The sequence below is a fragment of the Schistocerca gregaria genome, chromosome 4, assembly GCF_023897955.1.
Source record: "Schistocerca gregaria isolate iqSchGreg1 chromosome 4, iqSchGreg1.2, whole genome shotgun sequence".
Classification (NCBI taxonomy): domain Eukaryota; kingdom Metazoa; phylum Arthropoda; class Insecta; order Orthoptera; family Acrididae; genus Schistocerca; species Schistocerca gregaria.
In genome coordinates, this window is record NC_064923.1 from 420,640,693 (window position 1) to 420,665,298 (window position 24,606).

The following is a 24,606-nucleotide window of genomic DNA, read 5'->3' on the forward strand; positions in this document are numbered from 1 at the left end:
AAATGACGTGCACTCTGCCAACCAATTTTATGTGACGTAGCATGTGAAAACTGCTGGATTTGGTTACTCCTGTAACTGAAATATCAGGTACGCTCTGGTACACTTGATGTTGATTAGATAGGATGAAAAAGATTTGCTTCCATGCAATAGTAAATTAGTATCATTATTTTTACATATCTGAAGATGGTCCTGAATGAACCAAAACCGGTCATATGAATAAAAATATTTGCAATCAAGATGGGTTTTAAGTAACATTATACTTACTAAATGTTCGTTGTAATGGGGTAAAACTTCAGGCACCAAACATGACATTTGAATTTATTAGTTCTTCACTACTAACTGTATTCGCTTCTCATTTTGCCAGAAATGTTCAGATATGCAACTGACGATACTGAGAATATTATATTGTTGTATATCATATATTTAATAAATTAATTCATCTGAAAAATCATCATATGTTTGAAGCTGTTTTACACATGGGAGCTCAATTCCTTAAAGAATCATAGATGAGGTTATAGGTTTGTGCACAAGGTTTCAACATTCTTGAGTACTGTACATAACCTTTTCAAAAATCTCAGAAAACTTCCCAGTGAAGCAGGTAATTATTTATCAATAATATGTAAAGTTTTTGTCAACCAGAAAGGCTCGTTTGAGTGTTGTCTTACTCTGAGAAGGTACTCTGCTGGCTTCTTCTGATATTTAAACAGATTTACCCAGGAATTTATAGGGAGACCTACAGTTCATGTCTAACTCAGCCTTTTCCCCATTAACAATTACTGACAGCGGCAAAAGAAGTGAAAAGTGACAGATACAAATCCTACGACTAACAGAATATCGAACCTAAGACCTTCGGGTTAACGGTTTGGCACTTCTTCACTGAGCCTCCTTGAAAGAAAATCTGATAATAGCAATTTTTTTGTTTTTCTGGAAAACTACTTTACTGAGATTAAATACAAACAGTTAATTGATGCACTTGTAATCACTTTACAATGACACAAATAAGTATAACATTTACGAAATTCAAATAACAAGGCAATGACGTCAAAAAAATTCTGAACATCTTAACACTATAATTTTAACGATTTCTGATATGTGAAACTCTTGATATACATTACCACTGACTGACTGTATAGGTTTTCGCATGTTCTACACAAATGATGTAACCTCCAACATACATACTGAAACATATCTGATAATGCATCCCATGAGTTACACTGTCTCAAGGCACTTTCTTCTGAGTTCAACATCTCAGTTCTCGTGGGGAATGCTGACTCAATTTTTGAGTTGGACAGAGGGGAGGACAGGAAGACGTGTATGGCCATGTAGTTGCATATTTACTGGAGTGGAGTCAGTTTTCTGAGCAAAATGGAGTTAGTGCAAGCAAGGCCAGCCTTAGCTGGCACGGGGACATTTGCATAATTTCCTGCATGGGGCTCTCCCACATCTCCCCCCACCCCCACCCTCCTCCAACATTGGATATACCTTCATCATGTTCAAAAGAATTCTAAGTTTTGTCATTGGGATACCACCAATATAACTGGAGATGTTACTACAGCAGACCTACTGTTGTAATAGGAAAATAATTAATCAGAGAAGGAATCTTAACAGGTATGGTAATTACTAAAATAGAAACTAACTTAGCTGTGAGAATCCTTCCAATTTAATTAAATCCAAAGTCAAATAAGGTTCATAGGTATTATTCAGAATATACACTTAAATGTTTTCATCACATGACTGTGTTCTATATTAACAAGAAATTAAATGAGTTGTAGGTTATGAACACTAAGTATTTTCTGCTTTACATGCTTTACACAAAACATCTTTCCCTTGCTTTCTGAAGAGAAAATTCATCAATAATATCTTCATAAATCAATTTGGAAACCACACTGTGTCCCAGTGGAAGTATGTCAAGGGAAGACAGGTGTTCTTGCGAGATGATGCTTTGAAACAATTCTTGATAAGCTTTAAACGTGAGAAGCTCCTTTCAGTGGAGGCAACAAATCACTGGCACAGTTAGCATAATTCTGTTGGCAGTATAACTGAGAAATGGGTTTCCAATGTCATTCTTGTGGTTCAATATTAACATAGGAGTTTTCACGTCCTCAGGCACGATTTCTCTGAACACTTTAATTTCTTTCGAAAGATCTGATAGAGCAATGTCTTTTGAACAGTCACCATTTATGTTTGCACCTAGCTCTATCTGAATGTTTTTACATAGCATTTTCAATTCTTCATCCAGAAACTATTATAAACTTTCTGGAGAAAACAAAAAGCCGAATATTTCAGAATACTCAGCCAGCCAGCCAAACCTTAGTTTCAAACTTATTAATACTGTGTCAACGACAGTGCAGGAAAAATCGATTTTGTGTTTCTCTTCTGAAGACTGAGCTCTTCAAACCATGTCCTCACCTTCATAATCAGATTGCGTAGCCTTCTTGCCAGTTCCCTTTTCTCCAAATTTTGGTTCAACCTGTAAATTTCAGCTATCACTTTCGCTGTTGTCTGCACATTAACAAAACCTTCTTCACGGAAATTCTCAAGAAACTTCACTAGACTTTTGGGGGATTTAGTTGCTACTTTCATGTCCATATTTTCTGCTTGAAGCGCCTTATTTGCTGTATTATGGCAAAGAGAGGGTCATAACATATGATAACGCCTACGGTGACCTTGAAGCTTTCTAATTCTTTCACAGCAAGCGACTGTGCTTCGCTCTTTCTTTTTTTTCAATTCAATGGTGTTGTTGCTCACCTCTAGAAGGGCATCTCTGACTTCTCCTGTCTGGTATCTTGTAGCTCTGACTCTATCCTCCCTACTTTCCCATCGAGTATCTGAAAGCTTCTTCTCCGTTAAAGTTGGTATACTTTTCAATAAGATTTCCCACCTCTGATTGGATGCACTTAAATCAGTGTACATTCATCAATTACAGAAAAAATATGAGTGCCTTTGAAGTAGATTTTGCTGCATCTGATAATACAAAATTAAGACTGTGGCTGCCACATGACGTATAAAATGCTCTTGTATTGCACTTTAGGATTCTGACATGAACATCACTTCAATAGCCTTTAATATTTGCTCCATTATCGTAGCTTTGCCCTCACTAATCATGAATTTTGTGTCGTAGTTGATCTAGTCACGGCAAAAGGGTTTCAGTCAAACTTTCTCATGTTGTCAAAGAGACGTCCTGAAAATCGAAAAAGTGTTCTTCCACAGCCACTGCATCTCCTGCTAAATTTACAAACATAACAACAAATTCCATTTGTTAACTGTGACTTTTATCAGGAGTACAATCCAGTATGGCAGAAAAATATTTACTTTCTTTTACAAAATTAACAATACTGCTTTTTTTTTACTTTATTGGCAAGTAAATTTATGGGTTCAGTTTGAATGTTTTTCTTAAATGTAGGCAGCATTGTCTAAGGAGATCAGCAACCTGGTGCTATATTTAGGTTAAAACCAACAGTTGAGATCGTGGTATCATGAGAAAACCGACGAGCCGACACCACGAGCCATAGGGGACCAAAAAACTCTGAAGATGGCTTTAACAATAGCCGAAACGGGTAAATAAACAAATATTATTTCGGTCTCGACTGTTAGTTATAACCTGAGTGTTTTTTACAAAATAATAGTCATGAATTTCTTGAGTTTTTGCCCTCCTTAAATGTTCCTGCAAAACAGTGTCAAATTCTGCTATCATTTCGATCAAACCAAGAAAATTACTATTATTTTCTGGATAGAGCTTGTCGCTGGTTCCCTTGTGGGCTATATTATGGTGAGCAAGGTGCCTTACAGTGAATATAATTCTTTTTAGAACCTGACACCAATGTTCCTTCTCTCTCCCAGTAGTTCTAGCTCAATTTGATCAACACTACATTTTTCTTTCAAACATATCTTAAATTCTATCCATTTTTGTGAGGTTTATGTGGTTAAATGATTGCTCCTGCTCTTGAAACCGATTTCTTAAATGAACTCAATCACAGAGTTAATCACTTGACAGCTTGTTTGAAGGAGATAAAAATAGTTTACAACAAAAACAGAAAACCTTTGTAGGTAGATTTCGAATACATAAGCCAATTACGATCCCTTTTTTCTCCACTTGGTAAAGGTCTTACATAACAATCAGCTGAAAATTTTCTTCTGTTCTTATTTAAGGGATACTCAAAATTTACAAATTTAGAAGGGCCTTTCTGTACAGTTTCATTTATCATGGAGGTTGTTAACGTATTAGACAAAGTGCCTGGTTTCGAATTTGTGATTATTTCACAATTGCTACTACTAGGCGTACCTGAATATGAGATAACAGAAGCTCCACATTTCATTGTTTCATGTTCACTTGTATCTAAAGCACCAGATGATGAAAGGCTACTGCTAATACCATCGTCCTTTAAGCAGACTTTAATTTCGCTGTCTGAAGATGTTGGTCGAAGAAATTTTTCGAAAACGCATTTTTGTGAGCTCGAAAATTGTTCATGTTGTAGCACTTTCTTGACTTTTCGAGAACCAGCATAGTATTATCTACATCTGTCCCTTTCACGAGACGTTTCCGTATTGGCACTTCGACCTTCACAGGACATGCAAAAACACTGTATCTGCACACAGATTGCATACACAACACGTGAAATGGCGTGAACTGGAAAAGAACCTTACGTTTAAACTGACGTCAATGAACAAATCATTCTGTGAGGAACACCTGCTGACGGGCTGACGGAAAAATGCTCGTTGTTAGCCACAACAATGAGTAGAGAGGGTGTAGAGAGTCGCTGAGAAACAATGAACGCGTACCTCTTAATTTACGCATAAGTATCATAGCCCCTGGTTCCCTCGACTCCAATGCAGACATGATTTTCTGAGATGTACTCCATTCGCCATAGTTGTGTCACAAAGGATGTATAACAGAATTACATTACATTAAAAGTATTTTATAAAACACTTTATTTTATTTCTTTCAGATTGTTGTTGTTGTGGTCTTCAGTCCAGAGACTGGTTTGATGCACACCTCCATGGTACTGAATCCTGTGCAAGCTTCTTCATCCCTAGATAACTACTGCAACCTACATCCATCTGAATCTTCTTAGTGCATTCATCTCTTGGCCCCCCTTTACGATTTTTACCTTCCACAGTGCCCTCCAATACTAAATTGATGATCCCTTGAACCCCCAGAACATGTTCTACCAACCGATACCTTCTTGTACTCAAGCTGTGCCACAAATTCCTCTTCTCCCCAATTCTATTCAGTACCTCCGCATTAGTTATGTGATCTCCTCATCTAATTTTTCAGTATTCTTCTGTAGCACCATATTTCTAAAGCTTCTATTTCTTTGTTGTCTACACTAGTTATTGTTCATATTTCACTTCCATACATGGCTACACTCCATACAAATACTTTCAGAAAAGACTTTCTGACACTTAAATCTATACTCGATGTTAATAAACTTGCTCATCAGATGGTATGTTTTTGTCAGGACTGGCTCTCCCAAGGCTATCAGTACTGCTAATGAAATGTTGCCTGCTTCTGGGGCCTTTTTTCGACTTAGGTCTTTCAGTACTCTTTCATATTCTTCACGCAGTATCATATCTCCCATTTCACTTCCATCTTCCTTTTGGATTAGTATAATATCACGCTCTAGTACATCGATCTTGTATAGATCCTCTATATACTCCTTCCACCTTACGCATTGCCCTTCCTGGCTTAGAACTGGTTTTCCATCTGAGCTCTTGATATTGTTACAAGTGTTTCTCTTTTCTCCAAAGATCTCTTTAATTTTCCTGTTGGCAGTATCTATCTTACGACTACAGATTTATGCCTCTATATCCTTACATTTGTCCTCTAGCCATCCCTGCTTAGCCATTTTGCACTTCCTGTCGATCTTATTTTTGAGACGTTTGTATTCCTCTTTGCCTACTTCAATTACTACATTTTTATATTTTCTCCATGCATCAATGAGTTCAATATCTCTTCTGTTACCCAAGGATTTCTACTAGCCCTCATCTTTTTACCTACTTGATCCTCTGCTGCCTTCACTATTTCATCTCTCAAAGCTACCCATTCTTCTTCTACTCTATTTCTTTCCCCAGTTCTTGTCAATCGTTCCCTAACGCTCTCTCTGAAACTGTGTAAACCTTTGGTTCTTTCAGTTTATCCAGATCCCATCTCTTTAAATTCCCAGATTTTCGCAGTTTCTTCAGTTTTTATCTATAGTTTGTAACCAATAGACTGTGGTCAGAGTCCACATCTGCTGCTGAAAGTGTCTTACAATCTAAAACCTGGTTCCTAAATCTCTGTCTTACCTTATATAATCTACCTGAAACCTTTTGGTGTCTCCAAGCCTCTTCCATGAATACAGCCTTCTTTCATGATTTTTAAACCAAGTATTAGCTATGATTAAGTTATGATCAGTGAAAAATCCTAGCAGGTGGCTTTGTCTTTCATTCCTTACCACCATTCCATATCCACCTACAGCTTTTCATTTTCCAGTCCCACATGACTATTAAATTTTCGTCTCCCTTCACTATTTGAATAATTTCTTCTATCTCATCATGTATTTCTTCAATCTCTTCGTCGTCTGCCGATATAGTTGGCCTATAAACTTGTTCTACTGTAGTAAGTGCGGGCTTCATGTCTATCTTGCCTACAAAAATGCATTCAGTATGCTGTTTGTTGAAGCTTACCTTATGCTCCTACTTTTGTATTCATTACTAAACCTGCTCCTGCATTTCTCCTATTTGATTTTGTATGTATAAACCTGTATTCACCTGACCAGAAGTCTTGTTCTGACAGTGAACTTCGCTAATTCCCATTATATCTCACTTCAACCTATCCATTTCCCTTTTTAAATTTTCTAACCTACCTACCCGATTAAGGGATCTGACATTCCACGCTCCAATCCGTAGAAAGCCAGTTTTGTTTTTGCTGATAACGACGTCCTCCTGACTAGTCCCTGCTCGGAGATACAAATGGGGGACTATTTCACCCCCGGAATATTTTACCCAAGGAGACGCCATCATCATTTAACCATACAGTAAAGCTGCATGCCTTCGGAAAAAATTGCGGCTGTAGTTTTCTCTTGCTTTCAGCCGTTAGCAGTACCAGCACAGCAAGGCCGTTTTGGTTAGTGTTACAAGGCCAGATCAGTCAATCACCCAGACTGTTGTCCCTACAACTACCCTTGCCCCCTACAAGCACGGAGGCCTGTGCGATTGCACCGTTTGCACATGCGTAAGGCTGGACCTGAGTGCAAGAGACATATTCATGGTTCAGGAGTCACCAGCAGATGTCCTGAATCAGCAGCAATGAAGAGCAAAACTATGTTTCATATTATAAGTTATCTAGAGCAAGTTTTGTGTAAATCGAAAACTAGTGTACAAAAGGACCAAACAAATGAGGCAGTACAGTTGTAAAGACACAGACTCCAAATTCGGGAGGACTGTTTGCTTTGTCCAGACATCTAATTTAGATTTTCCTAAATAATTTCAAGTAAATGCTGGGATGATTCCTTCATCAAGGCCACGACGACCAGCCATCCCATCTTCATAAAAGCATACTTATATATTCTGCGTTTATGTATTTCTGAGCTAATTATTTTTATCTTACTTCAATGGCAGATCCTGTATCATTGTAAGATGATACCTGGATGACTAAATAAATGTTCGTACCCGTGTGCTTTCAAATAAAAATAAATATGTACGTAACAGAATACAGAATTTCCAGCTAGATACGAGGTAAAGTATGCGAGTGCGAAAATCCGTCAAACAAACACGCGTAATACCGCTTTTGCTGGAAACTGGCGTCGAAACATAGAGTTAAACCGAAGCGACTCGAAGATTGTTATTTTAAATATCGCGCGTCTGTTTCGGTCGGTGTAGAGGGGGGCGAAGAGAGACAGTGTCATCTGGCGTCTCTTCAAAACACAAGGCTTCGCTCCTATAGAATCAGTGTGCATGTAACCAGCAGCAGGGAAGGTGTGCGTGGTAGTGGGTGTGTGACGTGAGATTCGCTGGGTGCTTCTTCGCATCCAATCTCGCAAAGCAGTAGTAAACGGTAGTTAATTTATTTAATTTAGTGCGACAGTACACATATTAGGCAGGTGAGCGAGAAGTCTTATCGTCAGCATTACTCAGAAGAAAAGGATTTTGTTTAATTGTCAGACATTTCTTAATTGCCTGTGTGTAAATTGAGAACTATTCTAATTTCCGCACCTATTAACAGCATGGTTATCAACAAAATTTGTTGCATTGGTGCCGGGTACGTTGGTGGACCCACTTGCAGTGTTATAGCGTTGAAATGTCCAAAAATCAGAGTTACCGTAGTTGACAAGAGCACGGAGAGAATAGCGCAATGGAATTCGGAGAAATTACCAATATATGAGGTAACTTCAAAATTTTAATGTTTTTTGTTAAGCCGTAGCATTTGAGATGTGTGCCCTGATATTTATATAACCTAATTTTCTCACTAACATATTTTGTTTATTATCCATAATTAAAATTTCTTTGATGCATCTTTACAGGCCGTGTTAGGTTTCCTATAAATAAAATAAATCGGCATTCTTCTATTATGATACGTTCATTCTGTGTAAACGTGCTCCAAATTTCGTGTTACTCATTAGTTTACACAGAAAAAGATCCCCGATTAGTATGATTGCCATTTTTCAGGTGCAAAAGTACTATGATGCTATCGTTGTTGTAGTTGGAAGCAGTAAAGAACAGTTGGCTGCTTCCTCCAAGATCCCCAACATTGCTACTCCTTAAAATCCCACAGAAGAGTAACTACAAACTTATTTGTATTATTGTCAGTCAGAATAAAATTGATGCCCTGTAATTGAAAATCTGTTTCAGTACTCAAACACACTAACAGCTGTACATTCAGCGGCAGTGTTTTGTACTTGGGATGTAAACCAGAAACCGATTTTCAAAAGTAAGTGTAGGATGCACAAGGGAAACTTTGATCATTCATGTTTGGGCTGTTGTCACTGATATTAATTCTTTGTGGGGATTTTCAGTCTTCCCGACTCATTTGGTTAGCTGAGTTGTTATTCTCTGAAACTGAAATGAGGGGAAAGATTGTGTTCCAATATAAAGTGCAAATGTTTTGTTTCCTTAAAGTTTCTGTTGCATTTCACATGACTATATTTGTTAAAGAAATAGTACTTTAAGATGCATATTTAATTCTATTTTTGAGATTGTGCTCTTGAAAAAATGCTAGTCCCAAGTCAATGTCTTACAATTCTGATAACTTTACAATGACTGAAAACATGCTTGTCCTACAATTTCCACTGGGCTGGTTGATCAGAAGAGTTAGAGTAACGACTACTGCTGTAGATGCCTACAATGGTTTTTGGGATAGTGTAATTCTTATAAAAAAAAATTATTAGAGAGATTATGAAAAACAGCTACCCCAGTTGTATGTTGCTTGCTAGATATTTTTGTCTCCTGTTTAGGTAATCTTCAGAGCATACTATTACTATTTTTCTTTTCTTTCTACCAAACTAATGTTAATTTGACAATCCTCACAAATACACTAATCACACGGTCACATCACACCAACTTCTGATAACGTGTAGGGTAGTGCATAGATGAAAATAATATTGTAATTGACTATTTTTATATGAACTTTTCTGTTGTTACCAGTGTAGATAAATATGTACAATGTGCTTTCTTGTAGCTGATCTGCAACAAGAAATAATTCTCTGTTGTTCAAAGGAAGGACCAACTCTGAGTTTCTTATTATTGTACCTGTGATTGGATTGAAGTTCTTAATGGCAGGCGAGTGCAAAAGAACAAGTTTCAGAATGGGAGTCATACTGAGTTTTGGGGAAACATGATGATGATGTGGCAGGTGACTCCATATGTATGCAAATGGAAGGAGAGCAGATGACTGAGATCTTAGTTTTGTGTGTATGTATTAACTTTTTAAATATAGGTTGTGACAACACTGATCTGTAATGTAGCTTAAAATCTAGATTAGTTTGGAAAGTGACAATTTGGTTGCATGTTGGCAAAGCTAGCAAAGGTGAATATGAAATTTTTGATTTGGTGAGATACTGATATGTAGTGCTACCGGAGGTCTAGGCTAGGTTGGAAAGTGACTGTTTGTGAGCAGGCAAAGTGATATATTGAACACAGCAGTTAATGTAGAGCAGTCACAAAGGTACAAACAGACGGGTTGAAGAAGATCAAAGTTATTACAATGGTTAGAACAGCAAATTGCTATGTAAATGAGATGAGAGTTATGCTTAGGATGATCATAATTTTCCTGGTGAGTAAGTTTCATAATGTATTTCATGTGCTTGTAAAAAATGCAAACTGTACTGTCGGCATCTACTGTGAACCAGTCTAATAAGGTGTGGAGGCATTGATGTGAATGACATTGCATATGTGTAGCAAGTTAACAACTGTCACATTTTACATAACTGTAAATAAACATAATGGACTGCATTTCATCCCTAAAATATTTTTGAAGATTAGATGATGACTGTTTAAAATGTTGAAACTGGTTGTCAATAATAAATGCTGATTAATGCGATCTTGGCTGTAAAATGTTTTTTCAAGCTAAATTTAGATCACTCCATACGTTTTCTCAGTATGAGAAACTTCAATGAAATATAAAGACCTCTGAAGATGTATTCATATGTAGAATGACAGCTGTTTCTTGTGCAAGTACTGCTGTTTGTGCATTGAAACAATTCAAATCTTCACTGGTTTTCTGCAATTCAACTTTATCGTGAAAGTTCAGAGTGTGATATCGTGCCATAAATGGGGCATGCATGTATATCTACCCATGTGTTACAACCATTAATAGTACTTTCATAGTGAGAAACCACATTCGATTGTATTTCTTTTTGGTATGTCATTATCTTTGATCAAATGAAGCTACCAATACCAGATGCTGGCTTAGTCCCATGACATGATGATGGTGCTGTGCCATTTAATGACAACACAGAATACTGACTTTTTAGTCTTTGTATTACTATTTGGTATGTTGGTTGTGGGACGAAATGATTTGTCCTGAGCTAGAGGGTATAGTAGAGGTTGAATTGGTGAAGTGGTATCACAAGTTTCAGTTAATTATCTGTTGTCTTTGTCCCATTATTCACATGCCACACAGGATTTTCCAGGATCATAATAATCTTATCAGGTGAAAAGGGACCATTGAATTGGCAACAGAGTAATGTGAAGTTCCCAATTGATACATCTTCGGTGTTTTCATCCTGTTTTGGCTACTCTGTATTTCTAATTAATAGACTACGCTAAACTGCAGAACTCTTAAAATTGCCAGGCTTTGAGTGGCCAAGCGATGAGTTGGGTCAAAGACATCCTCGGATTTGTTACTCACACTAAGATTATGGATGAAGCACAGCTGTTAAGTTTTACTGGCTTTTTTATATGTTGGAGGCATCTCAAATGTTTGTTACTTACAAATGAGAAGTATCTTGCTTCTCATAACATTGTATTTTGTCATTGGTAATGCTTGGTCAACAGCTTAGGTTGAGAGATGGAATAGTATGTTCTCATATATAGACCATTGTACAATTGCAACTTCCCAAAACTTGACCTTCTGCTCAAACATCCCGTTCCAAGCAAAATCACTTTGAACAATGATTCTTGTACCAGCATCACGCTTAACTAACTTGGAATGTCAAATTGGTTTAGACAGTTATCTACATGAGAGAGTTAGTTATAAGTCTAGTGGTAAGTGTAAGAATGTTAATGTTGTTTGCAAAGTTTATATTACTTCCTGTTCAAATGCTTTCAGAAATAAATGACGAAAACTGCCTTAATTTTTCCCTTTTTATTCTACTTAGTATCATTAGTGCCTCGCTCTCCTCTCTCTCTGTCTCTGTCAGTTTCTCGATGGTCCAGGGCATTACTTAACATTATACTATTGCAACGTAATGCATAGACTAATTGTGTCACATTAAAATCTTTGCAGCAGATGTAGCATATTACTGGAGTGCATTCTTCAAAATAACTTTTTCTGTTTGGAATCTAGCAGAAAAAATTAGTTTGAAGAATTAAATGGAGGAGGAACTGTTATGTAACAAAAAAAAATGTTCTCAATCTTGTTGGTGAGTTATAGATGTGGATGTTCACGGTATTCCATTTCTTTTATTATTTTACAGCCTGGTCTAGATGATGTTGTAAAGGAATGCAGAGGACGCAATCTGTTTTTCTCCACTGACATTGAAACTGCTATCAAAGAAGCAGACCTAATATTTATTTCAGTTAACACACCTACAAAGACATTTGGAAATGGAAAGGTAAGATTCCTATTTTACAATTAGTAGTCATAAGTATAGTCCACACTCAGTTGGTTGCACTTGCCTTTTGGTCCAATCACAAATCTTCTTTGAGTGTTTTACAAGTGTTTGGTTTTGCAGCCAAACTGTCAGTTTACGTATACTATATTTTGATAACTTACTTTATCTCAGATGTTAAATACGGGTTGTGATGCTTGCTCTTTTTACTCGAACCAAATGGTATGGGAGTGATATGTTTCATAGGACACGCAGTTTTGATAAGGTGCACCATAAGAAGAATGGACTACTGTGTGCACTGATCGTCTTTCATGAGGTTTTGGGACAAACAGGTATACCAGTGTACGTAAAAATGTAGCATTATGTCAACATTCTTACAGCCAACAGGATAAAATGTGCCAGGCTGGCACTAACCAAAGAAAGGACTGGGGAGAAAGAATGGATACTTTTTCTCCATCTCCAAATGTTAGCCATATCCCTTGCAAAATTCATGTGAATGGATTGGAGGGAATGTACAAATAGAAACCTGGCACTATAAGACTGCTACTCAACTGAAGTTATATTTAGACTGTCTGCTAAAAAAGCTAAGGCAAGAAACAGTCAGACCAACAGAGAGGTATGTAAATGCCGAAGCACTGCATATGCTGTGCAAAGGACTAAACTTTGTGGGACTTCAAAAGTACCAGTAGTAAGACATTATACATGGTCCTGTCACATTAACACTATCACCATCTATGCTGGATGTCAACAGACAATGACGGCTCACAGATGGCAAATGGCAGCACTAGCAGTGGAGTACATATAAAGGTTATCATGGGGATACGGAAAACAGTGCATTCTTTGTCATAATGTGTAATGTGATTGACCTGACAGCTAAAGGGACATGATCATTGGCTTTTGGGCCTGAGGTGGAAGAGTATCCAAAATGTCTAATTTTATGAACTGCTTGTGTACCGGCATGTTTAATGCATACTGTGGACAGAAAAATGTGCATCTGATGAGCAACTAACTGCACAGGTGAACCAAGGGGCTAGCAATAGTGTCTCCTCAATGACCATTCAGCAAGTGTTGCTGCATATGGGCTTCCACAGCAAGCACATGGTTCAGGCACCAATACTGAGTGCTGTTGACTAGCGATGCAGGTGGAATTTGCATGCCAGTATCACAACTGGATGTCCACTGAGTGGCGGCAGGTGGCCACTTCATACGAACCATGTTTTATGCACTATTGGACAGATGGCTGTTGGCATTTATGGCATGAAAAGTCTGAAAGCAAACATGCCGCAACAATCTTTGGAAAGGTCCAGGAAGACGGATGGCATTCATTGTGTGATTTCATCATTATGAAAGGGAGATTGGATCAACACAATTATGCATCTATCCTCAGGCACTATGTCTACCCCTACTTGCAGTTTGCTCTTTCGTGGCACAAAGGCATGTACCTGCAGGACAGTGCAACATGTCACACTACTAGCAGTTTTCACGTGTGATTCAAAGGGCACCAGGATCTAGGTCTACATCGTACTTTGCAAGTCCCCTAATGGTGTGTGGCAGAGGGTTCTTCTGGTACCCTTAACTGATCCCCCTTCGCCTGTTCCACTCGCAAATGGTGTGAGGGAAGAGTGATTGCCGTTACGCCTCTGTATTATCTCTAATTTCTCCAGTTTTCTCTTTATGATCATTTCACGAGATGTATGTGGAAGGATTTCTTCTCCTATGTATGTGCAATACATAACATTTATTCACATTCAATGTCATCTGCCACAGCCTGCTCCATTCATCAATATCTTGCACTTCATTCTGCAATTCGATAATGTCATCTGGCATTGCTACTTTCCTGTAGACAGTCCTATCATCTGTGAGCAGTCTTAGAGTTTCTTACCCGTTCCACTAGGTCATTTATATACATTGTAAACAGTAATGGTCCTATTACACATCCTTAGGCCAACACGTTGAGTTCTGTCTGGAAGGAATTCTTGAATCCATTCCTAAATCTGTTCCAACATTTGTTAAGCCCATATTTTTTTCGCCAACCAACAGTGTGGGATGGTGTTAATGCCTTTCTGAAGTCAAGGAACACATCTTCAACCGGAGTGCCATTGTCAATAGACTATGGATCTCATGGAGAAACAGAGTGAGCTGAGTTTTGCGAGATCTCTCTATACGGAATCCATATTGATTTTTTATGGAGGAGATTTTTATTTTTCAAAAGTGTCATAATTCTTGAGCATAAAATGTGTTTTGTAATTCTAAAACAGATTGTCAACAATATAGGCCTATAATCACATGCATCTGTCCTAAGGCCCTTCTTGAAAATGGAACTGACCTGTACCTTTATCTGATTGATAGGTATCCTTTGTTACACCGGCAATCTACAATAAACTGCTGCTAGAAGGGGAACAAATTCTTTTGCATGATCTTTGCAGAATCTTATAGATATCTCATCTGCTCCTGATGTCCGCCTTCATAGCTCAGTGGTCAGCATGGTAGAATGCCATGCGAGGGGCCTGGGTTTGATTCCCAGCATCATTATCTCATCCTCAGCAACAAGCAAGTCACTGAAGTGGCACCAACTAAAAGACTTGCACCAGGCGACAGATCTATATGATGGGAGGCCCTCGCCCATTTGATTTCATCTGCCTCTGATGCCTTTCCACTTCTAAGTGACTGTAATTGCTTTTCTAATCCACAGTTGGTTATCTCAATACCTGCCATATCAATGTCCATATGGTGATTGACCCTCCCCCCCATGAACCATGGACCTTGCCGTTGGTGGGGAGGCTTGCGTGCCTCAGCGATACAGATAGCCGTACTGTAGGCACAACCACAATGGAGGGGTATCTGTTGAGAGGCCAGACAAACGTGTGGTTCCTCAAGAGGGGCAGCAGCCTTTTCAGTAGTTGCATGGGCAACAGTCTGTATGACTGACTGATCTGGCCTTGTAACAATAGCCAAAACGGCCTTGCTGTGCTGGTACTGCAAACGGCTGAAAGCAAGGGGAAACTACGGCCGTAATTTTTTCCGAGGGCATGCAGCTTTACTGTATGATTAAATGATGATGGCGACCTCTTGGGTAAAATAGTCCCCCATTCGGATCTGTGGGCGGGGACTAATCAAGAGGATGTCGTTATCAGGAGAATACAGGGTTATAAATACAAAATCAAGTAGAGGTAATGCAGGAGTAGGTTTAATAATGAATAGGAAAATAGGAATGCGGGTAAGCTACTACAAACAGCATAGTGAACGCATTCTTGTGGCCAAGTTAGATACGAAGCCCACACCTACTACAGTAGTACAAGTATATATGCAAACTAGCTCTGCAGATGACGAAGAAATTGAAGAAATGTATGATAACATAAAAGAAATTATTCAGGTTGTGAAGGGAGATGAAAATTTAATAGTCATGGGTGACTGGAATTCGAGTGTAGGAAAAGGGAGAGAAGGAAACATAGTAGGTGGATATGGATTGGGGCTAAGAAATGTAAGAGGAAGCCGCCTGGTAGAATTTTGCACAGAGCATAACTTAATCATAGCTAACACTTGGTTTAAGAACCATGAAAGAATGGTGTATGCATGGAAGAAGCCTGGAGATACTAAAAGGTATCAGATAGATTATATAATGGTAAGACAGAGATTTAGGAAACAGGTTTTAAATTGTGAGACATTTCCAGGGGCAGATGTGGACTCTGACCACAATCTATTGGTTATGAACTGTAGATTAAAACTGAAGAAACTGCAAAAAGGTGGGAATTTAAGGAGATGGGAACTGGATAAACTAAAAGAACCAGAGGTTGTACATAGTTTCAGGGAGAGCATAAGGGAGCAATTGACAGGAATGGGGGAAAGAAATACAGTAGAAGAAGAATGGGTAGCTTTTAGGGATGAAGTAGTGAAGGCAGCAGAGGATCAAGTAGGTAAAAAGACGAGGGCTAGTAGAAATCCTTGGGTAACAGATGAAATATTGAATTTAATTGATGAAAGGAGAAAATATAAAAATGCAGTAAATGAAGCAGGCAAAAAGGAATACAGACGTCTCAAAAATGAGATCGACAGGAAGTGCAAAATGGCTAAGCAGGGATGGCTAGGGGACAAATGTATGGATGTAGAGGCTTATCTCACTAGGGCTAAGATACTGCCTACAGGAAAATTAAAGAGACTTTTGGAGATAAGTGAACCACTTGTATGAACATAAAGAGCTCAGGTGGAAACCCAGTTCTAAGCAAAGAAAGGAAAGCAGAAAGGTGGAAGGAGTATATAGAGGGTCTATACAAGGGTGATGTACTTGAGCACAATATTATGGAAATGGAGGAGGATGTAGATGAAGATGAAATGGGAGATACGATACTGCGTGAAGAGTTTGACAAAGCACTGAAAGACCTGAGTCGAAACAAGGCCCCCGGAGTAGACAACATTCCATTGGAACTACTGACGGCCTTGGGAGAGCCAGTCCTGACAAAACTCTACCATCTGGTGAGCAAGATGTATGAGGCAGGCGAAATACCCTCAGACTTCAAGAAGAATATAATAATTCCAATCCCAGGTATTGACAGAAGTGAAAATTACCGAACTATCAGTTTAATAAGTCACATCTGCAAAATACTAACGCGAATTCTTTACAGACAAATGGAAAAACTAGTAGAAGCTGACCTCGGGGAAGATCAGTTTGGATTCTGTAGAAATGTTGGACCACGTGAGGCAATACTGACCCTACGACTTTCTTAGAAGCTAGATTAAGGAAAGGCAAACCTACGTTTCTAGCATTTATAGACTTAGTGAAAGCTTTTGACAATGTTGAGTAGAATACTCTCTTTCAAATTCTGAAGGTGGCAGGGGTAAAATACAGGGAGCTAAAGGTTATTTACAATTTGTACAGAAACCAGATGGCAGTTAGAAGAGTTGAGGGACATGAAAGGGAAGCAGTGGTTGGGAAGAGGGTGAGACAGGGTTGTAGTCTCTCCCCGATGTTATTCAATCTGTATATTGAGCAAGCCGTAAAAGAAACAAAAGAAAAATTCGGAGTAGGTATTAAAATCCACGGAGAAGAAATAAAAACTTTGAGGTTTGCCGATGACATTGTAATTGTGTCAGAGACAGCAAAGGACTTGGAAGAGCAGTTGAACGGAATGGACAGTGTCTTGAAAGGAGGATATAAGATGAACATCAACAAAAGCAAAACAAGGATAATGGAATGTAGGCGAATTAAGTCGGGTGATGCTGAGGGAATTAGATTAGGAAATGAGACAATTAAAGTAGTAAAGGAGTTTTGCTATTTGGGGAGCAAAATAAGTGATGATGGTCGAAGTAGACAGGATATAAAATGTAGACTGGCAATAGCAAGGAAAGCGTTTCTGAAGAAGAGAAAATTGTTAACATCGAATATAGATTGAAGTGTCCAGGAAGTCCTTTCTGAAAGTATTTGTATGGAGTGTAGCCATATATGGAAGTGAAACATGGACGGTAAATAGTTTGGGCAAAGAAGAGAATAGAAGCTTTTGAAATGTGGTGCTACAGAAGAATGCTGAAGGTTAGATGGGTAGATCACGTAACTAATGTGGAAGTATTGAATAGGATTGGGGAGAAGAGAAGTTTGTGGTACAACTTGACCAGAAGAAGGGATCGGTTGGTAGGACATGTTCTGAGGCATCAAGGGATCACAAATTTATTAATGGAGGGCAGTGTGGAGGGTAAAAATCGTAGAGGGAGACCAAGAGATGAATACACTAAGCAGATTCAGAAGGATGTAGGTTGCACTAGGTACTGGGAGATGAAGAAGCTTGCACAGGATAGATTAGCATGGAGAGCTGCCTCAAACCGTTCTCAGGACTGCAGACCACAACAACAACAACAACAACAACAACAACAACAACAACAACATGGTGATTGACAAGAGGGACCCTGTTACAATCTTCCACGGTGAAAGCATTTTAGAAGACCAAATTCAGCATTTCAGACTTCTCTCTGTTATCTTCCATTTTAGTGCCAGTATGGTCACGGAGTGAATGAATAGAGGATTTTGAATTACTTATTGATTTTTACATAAGATCAAAGCCTCTTATGGTTTTTACTCGGAGTTGTTGCCAAAATTTTACTTGCAGAGCCATTGAACGCTTCTCTCATTGCTGACCTCATACCGATTTTAGCTTCATTCAAGTTTTGTCTGTCGACTAGGTTTTGACTTATCTTGAAAGAGTTATGAAGCTCTGTTTATGTATCAGTTTTATAACATGGCTATAAACAATTATGGATCTTCCCAATCCCTTAAAAACATGCTCAGAACATACTTGTCTAAGGCTTTTGAATTATTTCCATGGGTGCCTCACATCTTTGTCTTCATCACTGAATATTTGATGCTGCTTACTCAGGTACTCTGCAGTTTTTATCCTGTAACTCTTGCTAGCAAAAATATCTTCCTACCTTTCTTAACATTCCTTGTAAAACCTGTGCTCATAGTTGCCATCACAGCCTTACTCTGTGTTAAGTGATTTGATAAGTTCAAGTCTGTCTGTTGCTAAGAAGCTTAAGACTCACAAGGTGATTCTCTACCCATCTGCTCGAAGTACTTTTTGAACACGATATTCAAATAAAGTCACACAAATCCTAGCCAGTTACACTAGTTTTAATAGCATGACTCTCTCACTGTATACCTGGCAAGTTGAAGTCACCCCCCCATTACTGCAGCTTGATCGAGGAAATTATTAACGATATTCTGCAAGTTCTCTCTGAAATGCTCTACATTTACAGCACTCTATAGAAGCATCCAATGGCCATTTTTGGCTGACTTATGATGCTTAATTTCACACAGAGTAATTCACATTCGGAACCCATAATGACCTGTCTAGATATTGCTGAGTTCTTTACTGCAATAAATGTGCCCTCACCATTGACCACTAACTTATGATAAATATTCCAATCTTAAACCAGTTTGTTTGTTGCTATTCAACCCCCACCCTTCCCTCCCCAGGGAGTCCACAGTTCTTTCGTGAATTCGAGCATGGGACCCCAAGCTGTTGCAGCTTCTTCTTCTCTGCACCCCTTCCTCCCCATCCTCGCTCCTTTCCTGCTGCCCCCTACTTCCCCTCCTTCAGTGGTCTTAGTTATGTCGACCTGGCGATCCATTTGGTTTTCCGTATTTCTTGTGGTTTCGTTTCTCTTGCCTTTTCTCTTTCATCATTTTTGGTGTTTTTGGATACCTCCTAGGTGTTTGACCTCCACTTCTAAATCTTATGTCCTTAGTGTGAGTCATTTGGGAAAGAACTCCCTCCGTAGCATTTACAGTGTGGATTTCTCTCTCCCCCCTTCCCCCCCCTTCCTTCCCCATCTAACCACCCTTCGCCCTGCTAGGTCACCAGCACATGCAGCTAGTCTGTATGGTGGGGCTGTTATGTTCTCATCTGGCTGATCCTACTGACAACACGGGTTGCTTGTCATCCAGGAGCATCATAATTACTGGCAATGACCACCATGCCAGATGGCCTTTGCTGTGGTGGGTGGCACCCATGAGGAGAGCCTCTGAGCAGAGTGGGTTGTTATCAGGCAAGATGCTTGGCACATGAAGCATATCAAGCTGCAAAAATCTGACCATTCTCAAACTGCCATCTCTTCTATTGGTAACGTATCATTGAATGCTGCTTCTTACGACTCTGCAATCTTCCCTTCTCTGGCTACCCTGTGGGAGGAGGGATGGGCTTGCATTTGGGATGAAACATTTTCCCCAGTACCTGGTCTGTACTAGGATGGATGGGCACACATTCACTGCCACGAAGCCATTGTTTTTTGTGAAGAATATTGAGGACAAGTTTGGTGAACTGAAGTCTCTCAGTAAGATGCATCCAGCCTGCTGCTCTCTGTGCTTGAGATCATCTTGGCAATGTCCCAGAGTCTCACCAGTCTTTGAATATGGCCCAGGAAGTGATTTTTCATAGGGATCTCATCCTTCAAACTGATCAGAAACTTTGGGCCGAAGTGGGCTGGAGCGATGCACCGTTCATTTTGCATGTGCAGAAGGATAGTAAAGACAACTGTGCTGACACTGGCACCTTTATTCTTCCCTTCTTAGGAGATACCATCCCAGAGCTGGTCAACATTTTGTGTTATCAATGTGACGTAAAGCTGTACGCCCCGCTACCGTGATGCTGCCAGTGCTTGCGTTTTCCTGCTGTGTGGAGGCTGTGGCCGCCCACCCTTGTTTGGTGCCGCTGGTGGTAGGATTCCCTCCTTCAGCAACTCCCCCCTCCCTTCCTCCTTGTTGGGGATTTTAATTCCCATCACCCTATGCGGAGCTGTGCTTAGTCATCTAGGTGGGGGCCCCTCACTGACAAGTTTCTTGCAGGCCACAACCTGTGCCTTCTTAATGATGGTTCCCCTTCCCATTTTAGTGCTGCAAGTAGCACTTTCTCTGCCACTGATCTTCCGCTCTCTTCCCCATCCCTTCTTCCTTCCTTACACTGGTCACCACAGGATGACCTCTGTGACAGTGCCCAGTTTCTGTTGATTCTCTTCCTGCCTCCCAATGACTCTATTACCCCCCCCCCCCCCCCCACACCGGGCTTTCCATCATGCTGATTGGCCTCTATATACCTCGTAGGTCATGTTTCCATCGTCTTTGTCAGGTTGCATTGGTGAAGTCATCTGCGATCTGTGCAGTAATATAATAGAGGGTGACACATTGCCCGAGAAGGTCAAGGTGATGGTCTAACGCTGCGACGTCAAGCCATATATCCCTCCACCGATGCAGTGCTTTAAGTGCTGGGAGTTCGGCCATATGACTTCCCCGCTGTACTTCCAGCATCACATGTCAAGATTGTGGACGTCCATCACATCCCAATACTCCATGTGCCCCACCTCCCACCTGTGTCAACTGCAAAGAGCATCATTCACCTTGCTTGCCAGACTGCAGGATTTTACAGAAAGAGGAGAAAATCATGGAATATAAGACCCCGGACCAACTGACCTACACTGAGTCTAAGAGAAAATTTGAGTGCCTACATCCTCTTACACCACCGCTATGAAAACAGTTGTCGCTCCATCAGTTAAAAAAAAAATGGTTCAAATGGCTCTGAGCACTATGGGACTCAACTGCTGTGGTCATCAGTCCCCTAGAACTTAGAACTACTTAAACCTAACTAACCTAAGGACATCACACGCATCCATGCCCGAGGCAGGATTCCAACCTGCGACCGTAGCAGTCGCACAGTTCCGGAATGCGCGCCTAGAACCCATCAGTTCCTTGCACCCTTGTCACCTCTCAGAACCAGACGGCTACACCTGCCTCCTTGATGGTGGGGACATTTCCCTCCCTGTTGCTCCTGCACCATCTACTTCAGGAGCAACACTCCCACAACCATGGGGGATGTCAGTCCGCAATTCTTCAGCTCCTCTTACTAGGAAGGGGTCCCTTGGGTCACTCCCTTCCCAGGTTTCTGCTAGTGGGAAAGTGACACCCACCAGGGGCTGAAGAGCCCAAAAGCAGCTGATTGTAGGGCTTCACGGTCATCCTCATTCATGGAGACTGAGTCAGTGAAATCCTCCCGGCCAGAGAAACCTAAGGAGCAGTGAGAGAAATCCAAAAAGAAGGTACCCAATACCAAGGGAATTGCGGTGGCAACCTAAAAGCTCTGCATTTTCAGATAAGGTGGAGTTTCTGGCATCTGCTGAGGACCTAGATCTCACCAGACGCAATGAAACAGACTGCTCAGCAAAAAGTTGGTGGCTGCAGGTGACCCTCAGGCGTAAACTACCTCATTGAATGTTTCATGCCTTCCCAATTTCACGATGACGTCATCCTCCAGTGGAATTGCGGCGGCTTTTTTCACCGTCTGCCTGAGCTACGGCAACTGTTAAGCTTTACACCTGCTTTCCGCATTGCCCTCCAGGGAGCCTGGTTCCTGGCAATGCGGACCCCTGTCCTCCACAGCTGTAAGGGACAGAAGGAACCAGAGCGACTATAATAGAGTGTCAGGTGGAGTTAGGCTTTATGTCCTAAAGTCAGTCTGTAGTGAAACTGTGCCCCTTCAAACCCCTCTTGATGCTGTGGCTGTCAGAATGAGGACGGTGCAGGAAATAATTGTCTGCAATGTATATCTTCCTCCAGATGGTGCAGTACCTCTGAATTTAACTGCACTGATTGATCAACTCCCTAAACCTTTCCTACTTTTGGGAGATTTTAATGCCCATAACCCCTTATGGGGTGGCACCGTGCTTACTGACCGAGACAGAGGTGTGTAAACTTTACTGTCTCTGTTCAACCTCTGCCTCTTAAATACTGGGGCCACCACACATTTCAGTGTGGCTCACAGTAGTTACTCGGCCAATGATTTATTAATTTACAGCCCAGGACTTCTCCCATTATCCACTGGAGAGCACAGGATGCCTTATGTGGTAGTGACCACTTCCCATCTTCCTGTCACTGCCTCAGCGTCACGCCAATGGATGCCTGCCCATTTGGGCTTTAAACAAGGTGGACTGAGAAACTTTTAACTCTGCTGCCACCATTGAATCCCCCCCCACACGGTAACATCGATGTGATGGATGAGCACGTGACAACAACAATCATTTCTGTGGCAGACAACACGATCCCTCCCTCTTTAGGGTGCCCCAGGCATAAGGCAGTCCTTGGTGGTAGCTGGAAGTCGTTGAGGAAATTAAGGATCATTGGTAAACTCTACAGTGGCACAAGTGGCACCCTTCCATGGAGCACCTTATAGCCTTTAAACAGCTGCATTTTTTGGTTACCAGGCCCCAACAGGTGTTCCTAGTGTTAGCATAAAAGGCGTGTTACCTACCGACGCAAATACGATTGCCGAGCACTTTGCTGAGCACTATGGTCAAGCCTCTGCATCGTAGAATTACTCCCCAGCTTTTCACACTCTCAGACGGCGGCTAGAAGGGAAAGTCCTCTTGTTCACTACAGGCCACAGTGAATCCTATAACGTCTCATGTACAGAGTGGGAGCTCCTCAGCACCCTTGCATGTTTCCCCGACACAGCTCCTGGGCCAGATCAGATCCACAGTCAGCTGTGTAACACCTTTTGGCTCACTACAAGCGGCATCTCCTTGTCGTCTGTAAACGTATCTGGTGAGATGATATCTTTCCATCACAATGGCACGGGAGCACTGTAATTCCAGTGCTCCAACCCAATAAGAATCTGCTTGACATGGATAGCTATCGGCCCATTAGCCTCGGTGACATTCTTTGTAAGCTGCTGGAATGTATGGTGTGTCGGCGGTTGAGTTGGGTTCTGGAGTCAAGTAGCCTCCTGGCCCCATGTCAGGGTGGCTTCCACCAGGGTCACTCTACCACTGATAATCTGGTATCCCTTGAGTCTACCATCCAAACAGGCTTTTTTCAACACCTAGTTGCTGCCTTTTTTTACTTACGTAAAGCATAAAACACGACCTGGTGACACCATATCCTTACCACATTGTATGAGTGGGGTCTCCGGGGCCCACTCCCAATTTTTAACCAAAACTTCCTTTCGCTTCGTACTTTCCATGTGCACGTTGGTGCCTCCCATAGTTTCCCCCATCTCCAGGAGAATGGCATCCATCAGGGCTAAGTATTGAGTGTGTGTCTATTTTTAGTGGCCATTAATGGTCTAGCAGCAGCTGTAGGGCCTTCAGTCGCACCATCTCTGTATGCATATGATTTCTGCATTTCATACTGCTGCTCCAGAACTGGTGTTGCTGAGCGGCGCCTACTGGGAGCCATCCACAAGTCGCAGTCATGGGCTGTAGCGCACAGCTTCCAGTTTTCAGCCACAAAGTCGTGTGACATGCACTTCCGTTGTTCATCTGGTCCCAGAACTTTACCTTCTTAACAATCCCCTCACTGTAGTGGTGACAATTCCATTCTTAGGACTGGTTTTCAATGCTACATTGACCTGGCTTCCTCATCTTCGTCAGCTTAAGCAGAAGTGTTGGCAGAAACTCAATTTCCCTCCATTGCCTGAGCAACATCAATTGGAGTGCAGATCGCTCTACGCTGCAGCAGCTCTAAAATGCCCTTGTCCAATCCCGAATTGACTATGGGAGTGTGGTTCATTGTTTCGCAGCGCCCTCAGTGTTGCATTTACTCAACCCTATGCACCATTGCAGGGTCTGACTAGAGACAGGAGCTTTTAGTACGAGTCCGGTGACTTGCATACTGGTGGAGGCTGGGGTCCCTCCATTGCAGATCAGATGTACACAACTGCTTGCCAGTTACAATGCACACATTTGTAGTTCTTCTCAGGATCCGAATAACCGTCTCCTTTTCCTGCCTGTGGCAATCCATCTCCCGCATCGCCAGACCAGTTGGGGGCTAACGGTTGCGGTTCACATGTGGTATCTTCTCTCCAAACTGGAGTCTTTCCCTTTACCA

At 40.9% G+C, this 24,606-nt stretch overlaps 1 protein-coding gene across 4 annotated transcripts in view; it reads left to right on the forward strand.

Moving 5' to 3' along the window:
* The first annotated feature begins 7,878 nt into the window (after positions 1 to 7,878).
* The window catches only part of LOC126266657 (UDP-glucose 6-dehydrogenase), an 80,879-nt gene continuing 64,151 nt past the window's right edge, over positions 7,879 to 24,606 (forward strand). The window contains exons 1-3 of one of the 4 annotated variants that reach the window (XM_049971071.1): positions 7,879 to 8,081; positions 8,204 to 8,363; positions 12,114 to 12,251. In XM_049971071.1, coding sequence (XP_049827028.1) covers positions 8,205 to 8,363; positions 12,114 to 12,251 — 297 coding nt within the window. In that variant the 5' untranslated portion in view covers positions 7,879 to 8,081; position 8,204. Of the gene's footprint in view, positions 8,082 to 8,203; positions 8,364 to 9,693; positions 9,889 to 12,113; positions 12,252 to 24,606 lie in introns of those variants that run through there. The other 3 variants (XM_049971070.1, XM_049971072.1, XM_049971073.1) reach the window with 3 other exon arrangements.